This window comes from Anopheles moucheti, chromosome 3 (assembly GCF_943734755.1).
Source record: "Anopheles moucheti chromosome 3, idAnoMoucSN_F20_07, whole genome shotgun sequence".
Classification (NCBI taxonomy): domain Eukaryota; kingdom Metazoa; phylum Arthropoda; class Insecta; order Diptera; family Culicidae; genus Anopheles; species Anopheles moucheti.
In genome coordinates, this window is record NC_069141.1 from 14,123,946 (window position 1) to 14,146,236 (window position 22,291).

At 42.0% G+C, this 22,291-nt stretch overlaps 2 protein-coding genes across 8 annotated transcripts in view; both read left to right on the plus strand.

Annotated features, from left to right (window-relative positions):
* Positions 1 to 6,890, plus strand: part of LOC128305218 (protein NDRG3) — a 39,795-nt gene extending 32,905 nt beyond the window's left edge. For 4 of the 7 annotated variants that reach the window (XM_053042565.1, XM_053042569.1, XM_053042568.1 and 1 more), the window contains one exon: positions 2,086 to 3,792. In XM_053042565.1, coding sequence (XP_052898525.1) covers positions 2,086 to 2,153 — 68 coding nt within the window. In that variant the 3' untranslated portion in view covers positions 2,154 to 3,792. Of the gene's footprint in view, positions 1 to 2,085; positions 3,793 to 4,977 lie in introns of those variants that run through there. The other 3 variants (XM_053042564.1, XM_053042567.1, XM_053042566.1) reach the window with 3 other exon arrangements.
* Positions 6,891 to 12,699: 5,809 nt separating this feature from the next.
* Positions 12,700 to 22,291, plus strand: part of LOC128305654 (epidermal growth factor receptor) — a 92,089-nt gene continuing 82,497 nt past the window's right edge. Inside the window, exon 1 of the mRNA XM_053043221.1 lies at positions 12,700 to 13,217. Coding sequence (XP_052899181.1) covers positions 13,100 to 13,217 — 118 coding nt within the window. The 5' untranslated portion in view covers positions 12,700 to 13,099. The remainder of the gene's footprint in view (positions 13,218 to 22,291) is intronic.

The window sequence follows — 22,291 nt, forward strand, 5'->3', positions numbered from 1 at the left end:
CAGCGATAATTAGCTACACCGTTTCGAACACGAACACTTCAAACATCCACATTACATTACCAAAACAACCAAGAAACACACATTAAACATTCGCTCGAATAGTATCATACCACATTTCGCTGCATTCGTTATCGTTGAACCGATACGCAAATAGACACTGCCACTACATGCTGCTAGACGTATAGGATGTCGTTATCGAATTGAAACCATACTATTCATCTCCATTTCGTAAGCTCGTTAGATTTGCTCAAGGTAACAAATAATGATGTAATCATCCCTATCAGGATCAGTGTAGCGTGCGCATGATCTACCGATCACGAACCAACACAGGACATAATAGATAAAATACACATCAAACATAACAAACCTCATGCGATTCATATATCATCGTTCGTCTCTCGTGCTCTTCACTAAACCTTCGACAACACGAGATGTTTTCATGATATCCCCTTATCATCAACCCCCTCAAAATTCGCTACAAATCATACATTAAAATGGAAGCAACTTTCTGTAAATCGATAGCATTGGTTTCATTATAAATTAATATGATCGCTGTATATGTTCAATATTTGTACCACCTGTCCGTGCTAGTCAGTATCGGGTAACTAAGGAAAACAATAAACGGAAGCATAAACTGAAACGTAACACAATAAAAGGGAAACATGTTGGAATCAAAATAGTTAAAATAAACGAAGCTACATACCGCAGACAATTAGCAATTAGTATAGAACAATCTAGCGAAGCTTGAATTGGCAGACATTTGCAAGACTTTAACTTACTGCAAAATCAGGTAGCGCTTCACGAAGATAGTTGCAACATCAGTTCCATTCCACACCGATCATTTTCATGGTGCTTCCTCAGCATTGGACGCAAGTCAGTCATTAGACACCGGACAGAAGAGTTAAGAGAATACAAAACGATATCATTACGTTGCCCATTAATTTTTGAGTGGAACCAGGTATATTGGAAGGGTTTGCATTAGACTGTTTTGCCGTTTCGTCATCGCACGTCGGCAATTGTTGCAAGGAGAGGGTAGTGACGAACCATGCTAGGACGAAGACCGTATAACTGTGTTATTATGAATTAATATTTATAGAATTTATAAATTGGAAACAAATTGCAATAAAGCGGAAAAGACAGAGTTTGTTTGAGCTTTGAAAATTACCAAAACCAGACAAGCTTTAGAGTTGATTATGAAATTCACCTTGCCTACAGCTTTTCATTGATATTTTCGTTACGTGTTTTGAGTATGTAGATATTTCTCACGGTTCAATCGAATTGATTAGCACTAGCTGTGTGCAACTTTTCCCAATCAACAACACAGTTTGATAATAGTTGTTTTAATTTTTCTTCCATTGTAACTTGTAAGCTTTGTCGTATTTTTGAGTTTATACTTTTAATCATTCAAAATTCAAATCAAATCATTAATCTGATATGAAAAAAAGGGTTAGGATGCGTTTGTTACTAAAGAATCTAAGTAAAATAGTTCGTTTAAGTTTGGGTTATATCAAAATCGTCTTTTGCAATACGATGTTCGCATTTGAATAATTCAGTGTGCGTGGAGTTGGTGTGTATGTGTGCGTAGAAGCGTGTATGTATGTTAAGTGTGTTTATGATACGTTTGAAAATGATGTTATCAACGGAAAACGTAACATAAACGCTGTATCTTTAATATGATTTCGATACAAATTTCACTTTCAACCGAGTTGCTCAAGAATGTTTGTTTAGGAGAACTCACAGTTTATTAACATGTTGAAAATTAGAAGTTTTAACTTCTTCTTTGCTGTAAGACCTCACAACTTCATTGGCAACGTATTAATTTATTATATTTTATGATTTATTTCATCACAAACAGGTATTTTCAAAATTGACATCGATATGTATATAGATTGATCGTGTATTTAATTTCAATAACTTTCCACATAATTTATGTTGTGTTTTGCATACTAATCTGACCATACTCACCACAATAGCGCATTTTCACAGTTTGTTTATTTATTTTATCGCATGCATTATCGCGTGAATTTGAGTTTACTCGTGTGTTATTTATTTTCTCATCATGCCATCTGATTCGTTTACTTTTAGCCGTTGGAGCTTTGCAAAAAGTAGGCAAACTATCCCGCTCGAGTACAATAGAAAGCTTGTCCCACTAGTAATGCACCAGGATTCCGTTCGCATATTGGTCTTCCATCTTCCAAAACCCCAAAATGATCTTATTATTCCCATAAGTGCTGGCGATCGTGATGGGAGCAAACCGATGCAAGACCAATTTGTTTACCACTTGCCGAGATATACACGGTTCGCGCACGCCCCTCTGTGTCAAAGTCATTGGACGTTCATTCCGACGGATGGAACGTTTAATGATTGATGAAATATAGTCGAAGGCACAATAGAGGGTTTACCATACGTTTTAGTGGATTAAATAAGTAAGAAGCAATTTATTAACGAAAAGGATCAAAACACTGTACACGGTTAGGGGAGTAGCACATACGGTATGTTGCTTTACCATGCTGTGAGCAATAACCATACATGAAATGGCTCAAGCACATGGTTTACCGACCAAAGAATGGCCTGGTCGTTTGACCGTGGTAAAACAATACAGAACTCTAACGCCATATGGAAAGAAATTTCCGGAACAAATTATATTGGCGTGTTGCAATCAAATGTAGAACAAAACATTTAGCCACACCTGCTGTGTGTGTGTGTACCGTATTTGGCAACTAGCAGAATTGAGCCGTTTCTTGTGCCATCGGTTGGCACCATTAGTGTAAGCTGATGATTGAGTTTTAGTCATTTTTATGCGTAGTAAATACAGCGCGTAGTAGTAAGAGTTCGAATTGGAACAAAATATTTAAGGTGTATACACTCCAACTAAAATGTTAGCATAATTTTTTGTCCACAATCGCTGTGAGTGGAAATTAGAGACAATTATTACGTCTCCTTTATGTTGAAACTCTGCCTATCAATTGTCAATCGAATTAACCGAATAGAACACGTAATTTTTCGTTTATTTTAATTTGTGATAAAATGTACGTTGATCGTTCTGTCCACTGGAACCGAAAAGGGTAATCACATCCACATTCAGCAGTTAGTGCCTTTCCATTAAACTTTACCCCTCGATCCCATTAAAACCATAGAAAGCGATCGCTGTTTTCGTTTTCTGTAAAGTAGTTTTGCTTCTATTCGCCAACACAGCCTAGAACACATGCCAATGTAACCTTTCATGCACAAGCCTAGCGCAAGCGTTAAATAATCATTCGGCGTCGTCAAACCCTGCATCATACTTCCAAGACGGAAGACAAGCTAAAACAATCGTGGAACAAAATGTTTTCTCTCCACAGTGTCGAAGAAAGTTCCGTCACCCACTAAAGCACAGGCGCCGGCTGGTCTGTAAAATGCGCGACCCCATGCTTTTGAAAATGCTTACCCCGCAGCAGCGCATTGAAAGCGTTTGCAAATAATTCAACTTTAATGTATAATTTTTTCGTTTTTACGTAACCCGCACCCTTTACCGCTGGCATTTTCAGAAGCTCACCCGCGCATCCCTACTACTACAAGCAAAAGTTGTCGATGTTAAGTTTCCATTCGCATAATTTTACGTTTTACGCATAACGCATTTGTGGTTTTTTTTTTTTTTAATTAATGGTATAATATCAGTTTCGTTTAAGTTGTACAATTGTTATTTTTTTTCTTTCGTTATTGAGAATGTTTGCAGTTTTGTGTATGCCTTTTTGTGTTGCGTTAAAATTTGTACATTGTAAAACGATGTGGAATAAATTATTGAACAGAAAAAAAGAATTGCCTCAGTTGCTTGCATTTTATTTGATAGACATGACGCTTTGAAAGAAAGAATGAAAACACTTGCTAGACATATTTAAGCGCAGAGTTGTAACGCAGAGAAACAGAAACACAACATGTACACTAGTGCTGCAAAATAAGGAGGAGGGTTCCTGTAGTTGAACTAGTGCTGAAGCGTTTATTTTAATTTCGCATCGATCATTTGTTTTAAAAGGGTAACACTTTTAACCAACTGATCGAAAGCGAATGTTGCACCGTTTTTGCTGCTTAGTTGATATATGAATTCAGCGAATTGTTAAAACATTTGTTTTGTATATTCGGTAAAACATACAACTATAGCTCAACAGCTGAAAGTATAAAAGCCGAAGCAATAGTTAGCGCACGTACTCATACACAAGTTCGCGACAGTAGAACACGGAATTGTGGTATGATGTCAAACAACTTGGCAAACACATCGTACGAAAAGATGTATCGAAAAAGAGAAAAACACGTTTGTAAACAAATTGTTGCTATCTGTACAAATCGTATCACTTCGTTCACGGATACCAATGATTAATCCGCATCATATTTCATATCGTCTCATCCATCATCATCATCCCATCATCGCATCTGATACACGACAATAATGTTATTTTTGTACATCACTGTAAATGAGCTTTGTGTTTTTTTTTACTTTAATAAGAATGTATTATTTTTCCTTTGGTTTTAAACGATACTATATAGCCGTTATACTTTTCTCTTGTATGTGTTTCTCTTACCCAATAGTTTGCGCCTTTTGCGACAGTATAATTTTATAGTTTTACTGTTTGTTTTCCGTTTCTGCACACAGTTGTGAGGCAAAGCTAAATGTTAGACTTGGCGTGGTCTGAATTGTGATATATTGAATCGTTTGCTGGATAGTTACCTACCTGCATGCAGCCAGATATTTCAGACAGTGAAAGTACCCGCAGGATGTTAGTAGTTTGGCGGTCCTTTACAGCCGTTACCCACCAAAAAAACAATAAAAAAGCTGTCCGTGAGGTTGTAGTGGAAAGACTCTCGTCTCGCTCGTGCCAGGAACTCTCCCACTCAATGCAAAGCAGAAAAATCCATTCCCTCCTCACTAGAAACAAACATTGAAACTTTGTGCGGAATCATATTAATTAAATGTAATCAGTGTATATTTTCTACCAAAAACAGAGAAAATATAAAAACCAACCTATTATAACGACTAGCTCATTTGCGAAACATCATCCCATCAAAGACACGCACCTCGCTTTTATCAGCTACAGCTATTAATCGTACTAATGGTGTTGAGGCAGCACCAACATTTTCACCGCATGCTAAATACCATACTACCACTGCTACTGCTGCTACTGCTGCTGCTGCTGCTGCAACAACTGCAATCAACCGCCACAACAACAACAACAACAACAACAACAACCACAACGTTAACAACAATGAACCGGTGTCGTGTCATAACCACAATCAAGAGTTCGACAAGCTGAACGGGAACGTGCTGTTGGCGGGCGGCGGTGGCGGTGGCGGTGGTGGCGGTAGCGCAGATCTGCAAACCGGCGGTCCGACCGGCAACAATGGCAACAATGGCGTCGGCGGCAGCATCGGCATCACAGCAACGGCCAACATTTCCAGCACCGGTAGCGCCTGCATTGGTGGCAGCGCGAGTGGCGCCATCTATGAGAACAGTGCCGCACTGCGGGCGAAGAACGGTGCGATTCGAATAACCGAGAATCCGCTGCCCGAGAACGTGGCATGCTAGAAACGAGACATATCGGGTCGGGTAAGCCGACCGGTGCTGGGTGAAGCGAAGGCAAAGGAGCGGGCGATGGAATGGAAGGAAAGCGGCCGCGTGCGCGCACCTACGTTGGACCATAGCTATGAAAGGCGGGAGGAATTTATGTGTGGGATGGAAGCGAACGTGGACGAGGACGACGAGGTGTGGACGAACAGACGGTATCGAATAGAGAAGGTTATGTTGAATGCAATATTTTCTATGCAATTTTAAGTCGAGATCGATCAGTTACTATAGCTGCCATCGGGGCAGATATGGGCGATGCATTGCGGATTCGGAATCAGAAGTAAATTCTCATCTTTTCCAACGCTTCTCATAAGCTGCAACTTTCGAAATAATTAAATTCAAACCGCAGAGAAAAGAAACAACGTTTTAATCTTCCATCGATCACGAATGGATGGATGTGTGATCGGGACGAAAACACTAGACAAGCAATAGCGATACGATTTGTCGGGCAGGCAAATTCAAGCATAAAAAAAACCTTTTTTCCGGAAAAAACACATCAGATTGATGTAAACTGACCAACGAGTGGGTAAAAACGGAACGATTGCATGAACCGATAATATCAATTTCTTACCATAGTTTCTCTCGGAGGAGCTTTTGTTTTTCGGCCTATGTTGGTAATGTGTAAATGCGATAGAGAACCATAATATCGCAATCGCTAATATCCGTATCAAGAGATGTACATTTTGTAGAAAAAAAAGAAGAAAAACTCTATAACTAGTCTAGACAGAGACAAATGGCCAATAGTGAACTGTGAATTGAAGAATATACCAAAAACCAAAAGAAGAAAAAAAAATGGCATAAGGATGCGCCAAGCGTGTCGAACACGAACGGAATGTTAAGCGCTGTATCACAACCTCGTTGTATGATCACTGAATTAGGGAAATGGAAGCAATTGTATAAAACCCCCCTCGGAGCAGAACTGGATGGCTAGGCGCGTTGGCTTTGAAAAAGCGAATTCGAAACAAAACGGACTAAAAGCAAAATCAAGCAAAATTGTGGCAGTTGCTGTGACGTGAGATGCATATCGTTAAAACGGACTAAGCTAACATTTAAAACACAACCACACAAAAGGGACACGAGTAATCTATAGCATACTCTAGATATCCGCCGTCTGCCGCACGCGACGTAATGCAGTAAATGCGCGAAGACAGCAAACCTGTAGCTTAAGGATAAACGTAATAATAAACAAAGAAAATGGAAACAAAACAAGACAAAAAAAAATGCAACCAAAACATACCAACTGCGAGGAGAAAATAAAGCTCGTACAACGTGCTTTCTACCAAGAAACAAAACACTTGATAAGTTATCCGTTATCGTTAACCAACACTGTACACGGATTTCACAAATGCGTATATAATTAGTGTATTCCCATTCTTGATGCGTTCAAGTGCATTGATTGCAACACAGATTCAACAACCACACAGCTGCAAAACACAACCCCCTTTCTCAGTATGTAATACGTTACACAAACAAAAGAAACTGCCATAGTTTACTTACACACACCTTTTCTTAACGCTTCTCTTAATGACCAACAAAAACACGTAAAAACGAAAACAAAACCAAAAGCGCGCAACGAGACGTCGAGCAACGAGGCAAAGCGAAGTTACTGTAGCACTCGCAGGATATGCAACATAACTGCAGCTGTATTGGTGGACAACCGTGTCGGGCGAGGGGTTGATTGTTAGTTAGGTAGGCATGAAAGCTAAAGCAAAAAGGAACCTATTTGCATACATAAAGTTCGTAGTATGATAAGTTTATATGATTTAAAATATCTTACAAAAGTTAAGTTAATGATTAAAAATAGGAATTCATTTGAGTATTGTTACAACGATTGTACACCAGCATTCCATAGAAGAACAGTTTAATGTGCTAGTAGAATTAAATACCTTCTTTCTCAATAGTAATAAAAATTATTTTCTAATTTATCGTGATCCATTATCACACACGTGGCCACAGGTGTAGTGACCGCAGAAGGGTTTAAAATGATGAATTAACAACAACAACAAAATCAAAGAAATTGTTACTTTAGATGAAGAAAAAATCCCCCTAGTGAAGCATATAAGGGCAACTTCTTATTCTGTAGTGATGTTGACAGTGACTCTTAAATGCTGTAAGTTATTATTAATCATATAAAAAAAAGCTCTTAAGAACCACACGCAGTCCAGGCAGAGTGGCCATATGAACGTTAATGCGTTAATAGCGAGGGCACGTGGGCCAAATTTAAAATGATGGTAGAAATTAATAAAACAGAAAAAAGGTCATTAGAAGCGCTTAATTTTGAGGAAATAAAACATTTCCTTGAGTCATTCCAATAACGGCGTAACCACTCTTTATTTCAATCAAAACATTATACAAAAGCTTCGATAAATTCCATGTGTTTTTTCAATAATTGCTACCATCATTTTAAGCATGGCCCTAGACAGAAGCGTAAGAAAAAAAGCGAAAAACTACGTAGACATAGTGACACCCTACTATCTGTAGATACTTTTCATGTACTAGCTTGCCCGTACCTAGGCTCTTTTCTTCTCCCTAACCAGTGTATGGCCATGCAGCAAGCTTAACGACCTTAGACCGTCTCAAGAGTCCGGACTCTAGAACACATTTCAAGACATGGGTGGATAGCACCGCAACCTAAGTAAATGCCAGTACGCCAGCAAAGTGGTCGACCGAAAGCGTATAATTTAGCGAGCCTTCTAGCGAATTAATTTTGACCGAAAGCAGATCGTAATCATGTGCAACTCACATATGTCCTCAACTGTCGATAAAGCGAGATGTTTTGGGGTGGATTTCTGGTGTAGCTGATCAAAACCGTATGAGGGCGTGCGCGCTCAATAATGTTACAAGAAATCCCTAGCGATGCTTCACGTCGTTTGGTTTTGTGTCCGATCCGGTCGACACCGAGATGTCATCAAGTTTTTTCTGGTTTACGATACTTTAAGCACTAGAGAATGGGGTTTTCCGTTTGTTCTTCTTTTGTTGCGGAAGAACGCCACGAGAGACGAGTAGTTGAGAGTATTTCTTAAAATATCACACACCGTGTTAGCACTAAGCTATAGCCAGCTGGAGCAAGCTCGCAGGATCTATTAGATATCCGGCTTAGACAGAATCATTGTGATAAGAATGGACAACAGTCGTAGCACATCTCTCAACCGCGGGCACCGCAGTGTGTCCGCGTGGAAGATTTCAACGGGATGGAAGCAACAGCAGCGCCGTGTGGCCACTGGAACCGAGTGGCCGGTAGTCTAAATCGCTTTGCTATTTATGCACTACAACACCGGTGTGTGCAAATCGAAGCTAGCAGGTGTAAAACGCCAGTTTCATACGAACCGCAAATCATTTGCGAATGGGCAGATCCACCAAAACGGATGCGCCATTAGGGATCCGGAAACAAGATAGCGATTCATTTATCACTTGAGTGCCTAATCATTAATTATTGACAAAAAATTCGGAAGAACATGATAGAGAGAAAGAGAGATAAATCTTGAACGGCTTGCAGGGGGGCGGGTGATGGTGGACGGGTGATACATTTTTTGAGACCGTTTCTTGCAACCTTTCGTGCAAATGTCATTTCTCACCACTGATGCACCATTCGAAGGATTTGCTTTTGAGTAGCGCTGTTCGTTTTTCTACGCAAAAGTGTCCGCCCGCGCAAATGGGTACGATTTAGCATAACGAATTCTTAACACTACGGCGTAGACAACAAAACAACAAACAAACGAGGGTTTCGAACGGAGCAACTTGCGCATGATTTGTTCCCCGAAAGCGTTGGTTTAGCAAACATGTTTATTTCCGTTGTTTGAATCAAGTGCGAGGAAGAAAATGATGAAATATAATAAAAACTACACTGTGGACGGTGGAAAACAGTAGAAAAAAAAACCAGGAAAAGACCGCATGTGGGCGACGTTGGTTGGTGTGGCAACTCTTAAACTCCATGCGCTGATTTGCTAACTACACTTAGCTGCTACGCACAGAATAGCTTACCGATAACAAAAAAAAAGCGAACGCCCAAAATACTTGGACGAGCAGAATCGAATAACATGCGAATACCATGAAATTGCAAATGCTTACAGCAAAACTCATCAAACTAAATCCCAGGCGCCATGTTGCCCGTAGTAGAAAACAACTGTTTGGACCGAAAAAAAAAGCACTAAATGCCACGCGAAAGTTGATTACAATTGTAACGGTGGAAAGCACAGGCGAGCAGGGTCGGAGCAAAACATGGCGAATAGAATAACATGTAACCGAGCAAGCAAGCGCGATTAGTGCAAACACAATGCATGCGAAACGTGTTAAGAGCGAATGCCCTGCAAAATCAGTCACAATAATGCAAACAACCAAATGAAATACACTAATGAGCGAAAACAAAAACAAACAGAAGAATGAATAAAATTATCAGTTCTAGTATGGCAATGGAACTAATAAAAAGATACAGTGGGTGCACTTATTGCTTCGTCAAGATGACACCTCGAAGTTGTTAAAATACGTACTTTATCTAATTAAATTATAGAATATACATTAATTGCACAAGGTAAGTATTTCTTATTGTTAATTGTATCATTCCATGCTTTAATAACACTTACTTAACTTTGAATTATTATTTGTTTAATTATTTTCGACGGTTCGTAGCTTGTTTCACAATGCAATGCAATTACCGGTTTGCCAACGAACACGTGTGGACTTGGCTGTTTGACTGTGCGACTGTTGTAAGGCTCTGTGGCAGGCATGTACAACGCCTACTGGGGATTTGAATTGGAATCTGTAACGGAGTTGTTTTTATTTCTAAATTTAAAAAAATATAACAAACGAACAGAAATTTAACGAGATTACTGTGTGCAAAATGATAATTCAATTAGTAATCGAATAATTGTTGAATAGTTCGCAAACAGTAATACTGAAACTTCTAAGCATGGGCAGAAATTTCGTCGATTGTCGCTATGATATATTAAATTTGCGAGAGATCAGTGGATTTGAAGTCAAACGTCTTTTCCTTAGTATCTATTTCTCAATAGTATTCTCAAGGTATTTGACCGAAGGAGTCCTCGATTCGTCATGTTAACAAATCATCGCTGTAATAAGGGAAGAATGAACTGGCCTTAGCGGAATCACCAATGTATTGCGTGTTTTTAATATATAATAATTCATATATATAATTCAAGGTTATGTTTCTTTTTTAGGTTCCACTTAAAGTTCTGATGTCTACAGGTATGGATAGAATTCGTCTGTGAGTAAAACTGATGTGCCACTGATGTCTTGTATTTTCGCAGAGGTCACCATAATCCTATTCTCACTGATCAAAAATCTTTACTGAAAGGTCATACCAGCATAATATGAAAAGAGTAATAGACAGAAAAATTATCAGCATAAATTCCGAAGACAGTTTATACAATTACCATTTTCTACGTAAACTGTTGGAAAAAATAAATTGTTCAACCCTGCCCAACATACGCGGTTGTTGGTGTTAGTTAAATGTACACTACGCTAATTATGCGTGGATGCTTGTTTTTCATGACGGGAGAGCCCATACGATCACAGCGTTGCGCACTGCGGAGAAGAGAACGATCGAGCAAACCGAGAGAATCAACGATGCAGAGCAAATTACTCAAATGGAAAATTATGTGGAAAAGCATAAGTAGCATAAAACATAGCATACAACAGTGTGTATGTTTTCAAGTTGCTTGTTGAGGGTTTTTTTTGATTGAGCGATAGAATTGGTAGTAGAGGGTTGTGTTGACGTTAACTTGAGCTTATTTTAAAGTAATCTTATAGTATCTTATGTATATATATTATTATGTAGTTTATAGGAAGAGTATTTTGCAAACAAAAATGTCATTGTTTTGACAGTGTGATGAAAAAGGTTCTATTGTTTTTAAGAATAAAAGAATGAACGAATATTAACTTCATCAAAACAATCATTAAATTATATTCCATTCTGGAATGCTCATCCATTATTTTGATTTGTGATGGCATGAAAACAAAGTGAGAAAATGTTTCGTTCCACGAGAGAACCAGCCATTTTCCCTCCGGCAGAGCATAGAAGAGCGAAAATTGTGCGTTCTCCCCATGATTCACGCATTCGAGGCGAGTCGAGAGAGTCGATATGCGTGCGGTTGGCTTAGCATCCGACTGAACCGAGAGCGGCCGCTCAGTTGCAGTTTGAAGTTGAAATTTAGCAGATCGACGGAGGGCTCAACGTCTATTCGGGCAAAAACGGTGGCTCGTGATTAAAGCGATTGCTTTGTTACTATACTCTCAAACATTGCAGCGGAACACGGAACGTAAGAAGCAGCATAAAACCATTCGCTGAGAAGACTCCATCATTCACGGTGAACGTTTGAAAAAAGAAAAACGGCAGCAGCAGCACACAACACAACAAAAAAAAAAACAACCCAACCACAACCAGTGAGTGAGGGTGGGCTACAACAGTGTGAGGGTTGTCAGCCCCCGTACAGCATAAGGCCTGTAATTTTTCGTGGCCGGGGGCCGTTGTTTTGTGGCGGTGCCGGTGGGCGAAAGATGCCTTTACACCGTGCGGTGGTGTTCTTGGGCCGCAACGAACCTTCCGGTCGGGGTAGTGCAAGTTTTGTTCCGTCGATCGTGTTTTGACGCGCGAGTTTCACGGCTCCGGTCACGGTTGAGAAAAGCGGGGAAAAAGTGCGGCAACGTTTAATGGAGTTGATCATTTGAATTGTACGAAACACAGGGCACACATTCGGTGCGGGTTTAGTGTTAAAGGGCACAGCGTGGTGCGTAAGTGAGCAATCGATATGGCCGTGCAGAAAGTGTGTGATTGATCGAGCGGCCGCTCTCAAGATTGCGCGTACAATTGTGTGAACAAGTGTTTGGTCGGGCACAGTAAGAAAGTACAGTGTGCAGGGCGTTGTGTTTTACCGTGCGCAAACCGTGCGAAACCAAGGTCAGAATAATCCCGCAATCGGATGAAAAACTTTCTTTTTTTTTGCAATGTTTCACTTGTAAGATACGGAGAAGAAATAGCTTCACACTGCTAATTGTGCTCAAGCTATGAGAATAAAAGTGAGCGCAGGTGGAGAATTTGTTAGATATCAATATCTTAGAAGCATGAATATAAATATCCGCATCAATCGTGAATTCTACGCACTTCAAACAGTCCATTTGCATTCAAATCAGCATTAAAGAGATAGCGTTGTAATTGCACTGCATTTATGTAACATTTAACCCTCGCATCAAGACGTTGAACGGCGGTATTACTTCGAGAGTTTCGTCGGTTTCGTGCGTGATATGGCAGCAGCAGCAAACGTCTTACGGAGCGCAGCAACCCACGAAACCGTAGCCACGAGCCTAGGATGAGCTAGTGCCCAACGGCCGTGCACAGCAAGCGGTACCGAACCCGAGATTCAGACAGTGCGGTGTAGAATAATCGCGTGAGGAAGCGAAAAGAAAAACAACAACCTGTTGCATTGCGCCACCAGTGAGGGGGAGAAAAAAAAGCAAGCGGTTTAAGTCGTGAGTGATAAAACGGTGAAAATGGGCGCGCACGGCGTAAGGGTGATGACGGCGGCACTATTGCTGAGCCTGCTGTTTTCATCTGCCAGCTGCTACATGCGAGACTTTGCGCATAAACATGAGATCAACGAAATGAGAGGTAAGTTTTGTGACTTAAATGGTTAATAATTGCTGTGAGTAAACAGTGTTCGAACAGCTCGATGGTGCATTGTGTGCGATAAATGGGATAAGATTCATCTCACGTTTCAAGTAGTCACAAGGTGTCTTGGCTTAGTGTTCGGACTAATATAACGAAGGTAGTAAATCGAATCTCATCATCACCGAGCAGCTTTGGCAAAAATTCGCCTACTAACATCTTAAAAAAAAAAAAAACATCTGATCAGTCTTTTCGATAATAAATCATAATTCTACATGAGATAGATCCTCAGAAGATCTGCAGAGGATTATTTAGATTATTTAAAAATACGACTTTCGACAACTCAGATTTTTTGTGTAAATATTTGAGAATTGATGAGCAATTTAGAGAAGCAACTCAATGGCAAATGCAAGTAAACGCCTGATAACATTACAGAGTCACTAAATCATCTCAGTTGTGATCTTTGTCTAGAATAGATTTGAAGTTCAAAAATATTCTCAAAAATTATACGAATGTCTTAAAATTTTAATTTAAATAAAGAATCCCAAAGTTTAAAAAGAAGCAAAAATTTTAATTTCAACAAACGGCATACTCCTTTACTCACACGTTTACAAACGTTCAATTCTCAGTATTTCTCAAACATAAAAGTAAAATAAAAGACTTCCCACAGCACGATTAAACCTTTTAGCTCTCTGACGCATTATCGTTGTTATGTTAAACGCTTCGATCGAAATATTGTAAAATAATCTTTCTCAACAAAAAACAAGCAACAAAAAAAAAAGAATCCCCCCAAACGCCATAATGCCACAGTAAAGAGCGGGTTAGGGCGGCCAATTCGCGCACTTCAAGGTAAACGGCACCCACGCGATTCCGCCGATCGTTTGCTGCGCTATGGGGCGATACAGGCGCGTGTGTGCGGGGGGGGGGGGGGGGGGGGGACGCACAGGCAGCATTCACTCGTCGATCAAGTAAATCTTATTGCGTCATAAATTATTTATACACCACCACTACGAGCGAGAGGTTGTTTTTTTTTCCAAGGGGACGATCGAGGGAGATTCGCTGTTCGATTTTGGCGTTGCTGTGAGTTTAGTTTCATTTTGGTTGTTGTATATTTACGGTGATTTAGTTTTGTTTCCAACGCTACACATGCTTGCGTGGCAATGATAGACTCTTGCTATACTGTGATCAACCTCAAAAGACGTTCTGTTGTGTTATGAGTTGCGGTCACTCCTAAACGCGTTGAGCAGTTCGTTCTCCAAAAAACAGTCCTCAGCTTCTTTGCGAATTTCCGAAACAGGATGCGATAAGCTACTTCATGCGTGAAGGAGAACAGTTCGGTGGGGCGGGTGTTATTGAACCATGTAAGGTTACGGGTATTAAAACGCAAAAATTAAAACACAAAAAACGCAAAATAAATATTTTGCTCAGCGTGCTCCACAAAAATAGATATCACTGAGCGCCAACCCTTGACGTTTATCGTCACCCTTTGATGGCTGCTGCGAGTTCATGTTGCTTCCCGATAAGATAGCGCTCAGGGTTGTTTTCTCCCTTCTGCGCAAGGGGTGTATCTAGTTTGTTCACTCAACTGACCCGGCCAAGTCCATCGTCCAACCTGACGCAACTGGAACGATGTGTTGCAACAATCGCCGACAACATCCTCCGAATGCGCATGCGATGCATTCGTCTCGATCGGCCGTGTTTCTGTGACGGGAAAATAGGATAATTGATCGTTCCTCCATTTGCAACATTTGGCACCGACCCGAAACGATCACAGCCGCCCTCACGGCTTAACCGTAAGCCCCCTGGGCTGGGTTTGAGATTTTTCCATCCAATTCCGTTTCGTTCCACGGATGAGAATCTCGCGCCCGACGTAATCCAATGCGGCTTCTGCTGGATCTGGTTCGGGGAGGGCCCTGCAGAATGCGATATTCTACGGTTTCCTGTGACGAAACTCTGCTCATCCCATCCAAATCCCGTGCGCATGTGTTTGGCAGGTATGTGCAATTATATAATGCAGTGCAAGAACGAGTGCAACACGCACCGCTGCAATTTTCCCTTCAGCCTCCAACACCGTTTGCTCCGGAGCATCCGTTTTCGAGTGACGGAGACGCACATCAGGAACCGAGCCGCATCGTTGAAAGTCTTTTGTTTTTTGGTTTTGGGCAGGTTTGTTTTTACTTCTCCGGAACTGCGAAAACCCGGGCGGAATTCTGCCCAAAAAAACACATGCTGCACCCCGGTGCACATCGGTCAGTGCGGAAAGGTTTTTTCGGGTGCATCCTTTAGCTTTGTTTTTTTTTGCTTCCCTGAAGACGCACCAACGCAGGTAAAGTTCACCTCACCGTGTACGGAATGATGGTGTTGGTGATGAGCATGATGAGCATAGTGAGAAACAATGATTATGTTCACCATGCTCAACACGACTCACTTCTCACCGGCAGCAATTGCAATACGGTCGTCTTCGGTTCAGAAGGTTTTTGTGGTATGTGAGTGCTCTTTTCAGTATTGTTTTACACACATTTTGTGCCAACGTATGCTTTCGATGGTTCGTTGATTCGTTTGGCCCGCACCGTACCTGCCTGATCGAGTGTGTGTTTTGGGATCTTTCTCTCCATTCGCTTGTGTTTTTTTTCCACTCTCGTGTTTACTTCTTCATCATTTGTTTGATACCCTTCATTCTGCTGCAGGTTCGTTTCGGCCGGCTCTTGAGCTTCCTTCGCTCACTTATGCTGCCCGTTTATGCTACCCCCTTCGTCCCTTGCGCTACCTCCCTCATTCCTCCAGCCCACCGGTGTCTAGTAGTGGCTCATTCCATTCATTCACCCGCAGCGTTTTCCTTTACCTTTTTGTTGCTTTGTTTTTCACCATCTTTCCAAACCGGTGTCTTCTTCCCTTGTCAGCCTCACCCGGGCACAACCAATGTGAACCTGTGGCACACTCACACCATCGGAATGATGAGTAGTAAAGCTGCAAAAGATGCAAAAATGGGAAAACTGGTGCACTTCCTTTTTGCAACGCATCGTCTGCCCGGCGGTGTTACCTTTCGGCCATTGTTGCCAGCGAATGCCCAAGCCAGTAGACCAAGCCAGCAGAACGTATCGGCTTTCCTGCGAGGGTTGTGTACAGCTGCTGGATTTTCGGTTCGGTCCACAGCGCGCTCGGTGCCGTTGTAATTCTTCTGAGAAATTCGCAATATATGTGAGCAATCTTCCGATCGTGATGTTTTGCTTATCAATATGCGGAAAGTCGCTGGACAGAGTATAATCATAATAGATGTGTAATCTATTATGATTATGGGAGACAAGTTTTGTAAACTTTTGAACTACAATCCCACTTATCTCCGGGAAGGTGATTCATCGCCTTCGGAAAGCTTATGTCACTCTGAGGTTGTTTTTGCAATCTTCACTAATAACTCAACCACTCAAACAAAAGCGCGCTCAACACTGCACAATCACCACCAACGAGGGCTTGTAAGGTTACGACTGTAAATACGCTATTTGCAGATAGATTTCATTGCCTCATTGCCTTGTGCGGTGAATTCCCGTTGCTCTAGTGTCTCCAAGTCCAAGTAGCCTTCTCAAAGTAAACAAATTCGCAACCACCCCCTGACCAATAATAAAGCATCAAAAAGCGTTGCGGGATTATTATGGAGGCACACGCTTTAATGCGTTCCATTATTATGCTTCCTCAGTGCTATCGGATGTCTTTGAGCTGTGCAAGTTGTTCTCGTGCTGAGAGGCGACCTTTTGTTTTTTTTTTGTGCTGCAAACGGTGGCATCCGAATGCAAAATCTGTGGGCAAGAGGATTTTAGGATGAAGAATCAAGGAACAACAACAAGCAGTGAGGTGAAGAACGAAACAAACAAAGGAACACTGCCCGTTTGGCGTTTTATATGTGCATTTGTATGCATATGATCGTGGGGAACTCGTGGGGGTGCGCAGTCCGTGTTTTAATTCGAGGCACAGTTTCGTCTGCACGAAATCAAGACGAATCTCATTCGGTGCATGAGATATGTGTGCAAGGCTAAGGACGCCTCGGACTGTATGCAAAAACAAACGCAATCATTTGCCGGGCAGTTTGTTGCAAGCAAAACCACTTTTATTTTCTCTCGAGCCTGAGCCTTGGAGCGCACACAAACACTGCCATGCGCAAACAAACATTTCGGATCAGTTTGGGCCGTCAACGCCCGTCAGTCATCATAACATTGTCATTGGGAGCTTACAACCCCACGGTGTTTGTGGTACGATTGTATGCGTACCGTGCAGATTGTTTATGTTTTGCCGGACACAATTCAACGGTGGTGATGGAGGGAGGCCATGATTTAAGGCTAAGATATTGCCCTATCTGCAAGATTGGACGCCACGATTCGCACACTTCTCTTTTCTTTCTTTCTTTGGTTTGGTTTGTGTTTCTTGGCTCGCGCTCTTGGCGAACCATCGAAAGGTTCAATTGCAGCTTTTACACCGCATTTCGCTGTCCGTTACAAGCCCAAAACTACCCCTTTGGGAGCTAGAACCCGTTTCAACGACCACGCAGCGTTCTAGCGCAGCGCGCGGGTCGTGAACCAACCAGCTAGAAAACAAAGAACCCTAACGGCGGCCCAGGCGACGAACCCCTCTTGGCGGCCATTCGCACAGCGACGGCTGCCCCGGTACAGCCAAACTGGTGCCATTAATTGTCAACGTACACACACAAATCACCAATCCAAACAAGTCCTCCCACACGCGCGTTGGGTTAGTAGCTGGTCGGACCGCGAATGCTTCTCCACCACCCGGTGCTCCGGTTCCAGCCAGTGTGCCGAAGAGGAAGGAAGGATAATTAAATGGTGGAGTTGTGAAACGACCGACAAACCGGAGGCTCCAGAACGGCTTGGCAATAGGGGTGTTTACGGGGTGTGTAAAAGAGTTTGCAGCCAGCACTAGTTAAAATAGCGTTAGCGCTTGCTATCACCAATCTGTTTCGGGTGCTCCTACCCACCATATGGAGCCGGAGCGCTCGTATCGGCGAAGTTTGGCGCACTCGATGCACGGTAATGCAGGAAAGGCTTTCTTATTGACCTGATTTATTTTCGGGGCCAAATATGTGGCGATCGCCATACGGATCTTCATCCGGGCGCCATCGCCACATGTTTGTTGATGGAGAAAAAAAATGGAAATAAATCATAAGGGGCTCACCAAATCAAGCGGGGTCTCTTGGCGCGGTTTGTTCTCATTTAATTTATCCCCAAAAACGCTGAAGCTACGTGTTTTAAATGTTTAAATGTAAAGCGATTGCTTTGCCGCCCATTGGAGTTGTGTCTTTTATCACAAATATTTCACCTGAAGCTTCTTAAGAGCTGCTTTATTATTTGCTTCTCCGCGCCTCAATCTTTGCGCTTTTGAGATTCACCGCACAGCCTTACACGATTCCACATGTACGCGGCTAATATGAAGCGAACTCGCGTTGGAATCAATTAAATTCCGGTACGAGTTCCTGGAAAATGGTCTGCATATTAATAATGCCGTGTCCGTGTGCATTCATCCCCGGTTGGAGCCGCTCAATCCGTGACACTAAATTTACATACCCGCAGTGGCCGTGATTGTGCGACCGTCTCTTGTTGCTGCCCGTCTGTTCGGTCGCAACCTTCTTCTTTTTTTATCACAGATAGGACAACGTTTGTTTTGACATGTTTATTAAGCAAAGTTCATATCTTGCCAGTGCGGCTCTCAGCCCAGAGAACCCTCTTGACCAGATCCAGGTCCGACAAGCCTGCTGCATTTCGACACTCTCGGCTGATACACAGTCGGCTGTATCTCGCACGGAGAACTTTTGATTAGATAACGGGTCTAAAGTCATCATACGCCGGTACAGTCTTGTTTACCTTTCTACCAAGATAAAACGCTCGGCGCAAGAGTTGGTGAATAAATATCAATAGAGAAAAAACCACTTACAAACAATTTCTCAACCTGGTTTACAGGCGTTTGTGGACTGACTTTGTCCGATGTTTGTCACTTGTCATGGTGGGGCTTTGCGGTCAATCCTGGCCTGTGAGCTGGGAAGTTTTGGGCGATTGCACCACGCGCGATTCAGCTCGGTTTGTACCGAACACAAATTGATTTGATAAAGACTCGACTTCTTTTTGCTTTTTCACTGCTTACTTACTGCTGTTTGTAAATGAAACCTTTCAAACAAAAGTTTAGCTTAGCTTGCTGAAATATGAATCAGTAGAAGCTACCGGTATGCTGAGCTGAAGCATTTAATTCCAAGTCAGCAATTACTCATTCGCTAAGGTAGAGCTATCGCTTAGCAGCTACTTCTTAGTACAAACTCATCAAAAAATCAAACTTCCAGTCAGACTCCTTTTGCGTAGGTTGAAAAGCATAAACGCTTAGCCGTGCATCACCAGCGCGAGCGACAATGTCTCGGAAAAATCTCATTTTCAACACCGTAACAAACGCATTACCGCATGGTTTCTTTGGTGTGCACGTGCGCAACGGTTTAGCTGCGTTAGTTTCATTAATGTTTTGTTTCTTAAAATTCAGGGCGATCGGATGCCCACTTCTTCATCTCATCTCATCATACGGTGGCCTGTCACGGTGACCATCATCCCCGAAAGCCCGCGGAAACCATTGTGGAAATGTGACCCTTCCTTGGAGGGGGGGTGGGAGGGAAAAGGGTTGTGAGCCATCATTTGGGGACCGCACCAACACCACGACACATCCGCTTAGTGTCGGTTTATAGTGTGAGTTTTAAATTGCCATAGTTGCCGGTTTGCTGTGTCTGCGCCATCGTCACCGTTGTTGGCGGTTCGGTTGCTTCGAAGCAAGAAATTCGAACCCTTGTGCGGCTCGCGACCCACCTATACACAAACACACCCGTTTGCCGCTAATCCGCTTGTCACAAAGTCACGGTGTCTCTGTGCGTGTGTGCGTGTATGTGTTCGGGCACGTCTCGCGAAGCCATCAAGCCGAGGGAACGATCCGGGCCGCGCAATCCGATGGGGAATAATAAATTTTGTAATCACAACTCCCACGCATCGGCTTAGCATTGAATGTGCGCGAAGCGGTCGGCCTGGGATGGGTTTATTACATTTATTAATCACGTACAGTGTGTAAGAAAAGTGCGGCACCGTCTGACGAAAGGAAAGGCAGGGTACGGTTTTGTGGTTGGAAGCGATACCGAATGTATTTAAATGATTGTTGTTTAACGTATTTTATTTTTAGTTGAATTTTTTTTTTGCATTTGAAAGTCAATTATAATATAGCATCATTATTTTATTAAAAATTGTACCAGAAGCACACTAAATAATGGCAAATACAATAGTGAGCTAATAGTGTATTAATTCTACTAATGTAATCAAAGCCTCAATTTTCAAAATTTTTATTTATTCAATTTTTAGGCAGTTAACATGACAACCAATTAAGCAATGTCAGTTAGGAAAAAAATTACAACTTATAGACGGCTTGAGTTCGAATCTTAATATTGATATTAAAGTTGCAGTTATCCTTCAAAAGTTAAGAACTTCAGAAAACTAATAAAGCAAATGGTAGAGGTGCTACCAATAAAAGATATAATAATATAAAATAAATTAAATAAAAGAGAACTTTAAAAATATATGCTAGGAAAGGGAATATGTAGAAGGCCTATAAAAGTCCTGTTACTTACATGTTAACTTTTAAATTTTAGGACTTTTTAGTCAAGAATTAAATGTCGGTTCGATGCGCTATGCTTTTATGAATTTCATATTCTTTTATACTAAATTTCTCATTCTTTATGTTTATGCGATACATTTAGAACACACTGTAGCACTTCTTTGTTGATCATTTAGCCAAGAACCGTCTGAGTGTTCGCATTCCACACCAACTCTGCATATGCTTCCAAACGTTTGTGGTTTCCAAATATGTTTTCATCTTTTATTTAAAAATTGTTTCACTGTTTTGCTTTAAAACCGATGAACCTTACAGCCCCAGGGGAACCTTCGAATGCTCATATTCCGAATGATTAACGCTTGAATTTGTTTTTTGTTATCCCGTGGAAAAAAACAGCGATTTGACGGAACACCAAAGGTGACACCTAGCGCTTGTTGCATCATCGGCATCCCGTTCGTAAGACGAGCAACAGGTCGCACCGTTTCTGAGGTCTTCTAGTTTTGTGCCATTTTTGCATTCATTACGATGCTATACACATGTGGTTGGGCAGAGCGACGCAGGAATGATCATAAATCTTGCCACTCCATTCACAAGCCCCGCATCATGTTGGCCTTCGACGAAAGAGTGAACGTGTGTGTGTGTGTGTCTGAAGTTTGCTTTTTTAAATGCTCAGAATGCATGTGCTGCTCGGCGATACGGCATGTAAAAGCTACATGGGGCATTTTGCATACGCTACTTCGAACACCGTCCCATAGCACAGCACTCGAGAAGCTTCACTCGCATTTGTATCGGTCTGAGATTTTACAAACCTTTTTCCCTCAAGATGGTTGCGTCTTAGTGACGCGATAATCAGCGAAAAAAAAAAAAGAGCCAGCGTCCGCATCATTTCGTGATGACCAACCATAAAGTTTAACGAGCAGCTGGCAGCCGCTTTAAAACTTTCGGGCTGGAATTCGGAAAATTAAGCTTCACGGTGAAAGCATGGCTCTCGCCACATGACCTTCCCATTTGCGGGGAGAGTTAGGAAACGGTGACACGCCCGGTGCCTGGTGCTTCCCGGCTTCAAGCGCCGGAGTGCTTCATTCTCGAGGTTTCGAGGTTTTATTTCCAGCTTTTATAACTTCATTCCCGGGCGGAGGTTTCCCGCTTCGGAACCGGGTAATGGTTAAAAGTGTAGCTGTGTTTTATTTGCCATCTTTGATTTTTTGGCCTCCTGATGACTTCTAGGCTTTTCATTAGCGTTGAATGAGGCGGTGAGCGAGATCGGGCCGAGTGGGTCCATGCTTTCGTTTGTAAGGAGACGAACCGTTTCGGACAGTCGTTTGGCGGCATTCCGGTGCGTTTGAGCGCCTGGCGATACCGTTAAATCGTTGCTGCTTCCGGTGTCGTTGGAGCTAATCAACTGGATCGTCAAAAGATCGTGAAAGGAAAACGTTGGAAACATTCAG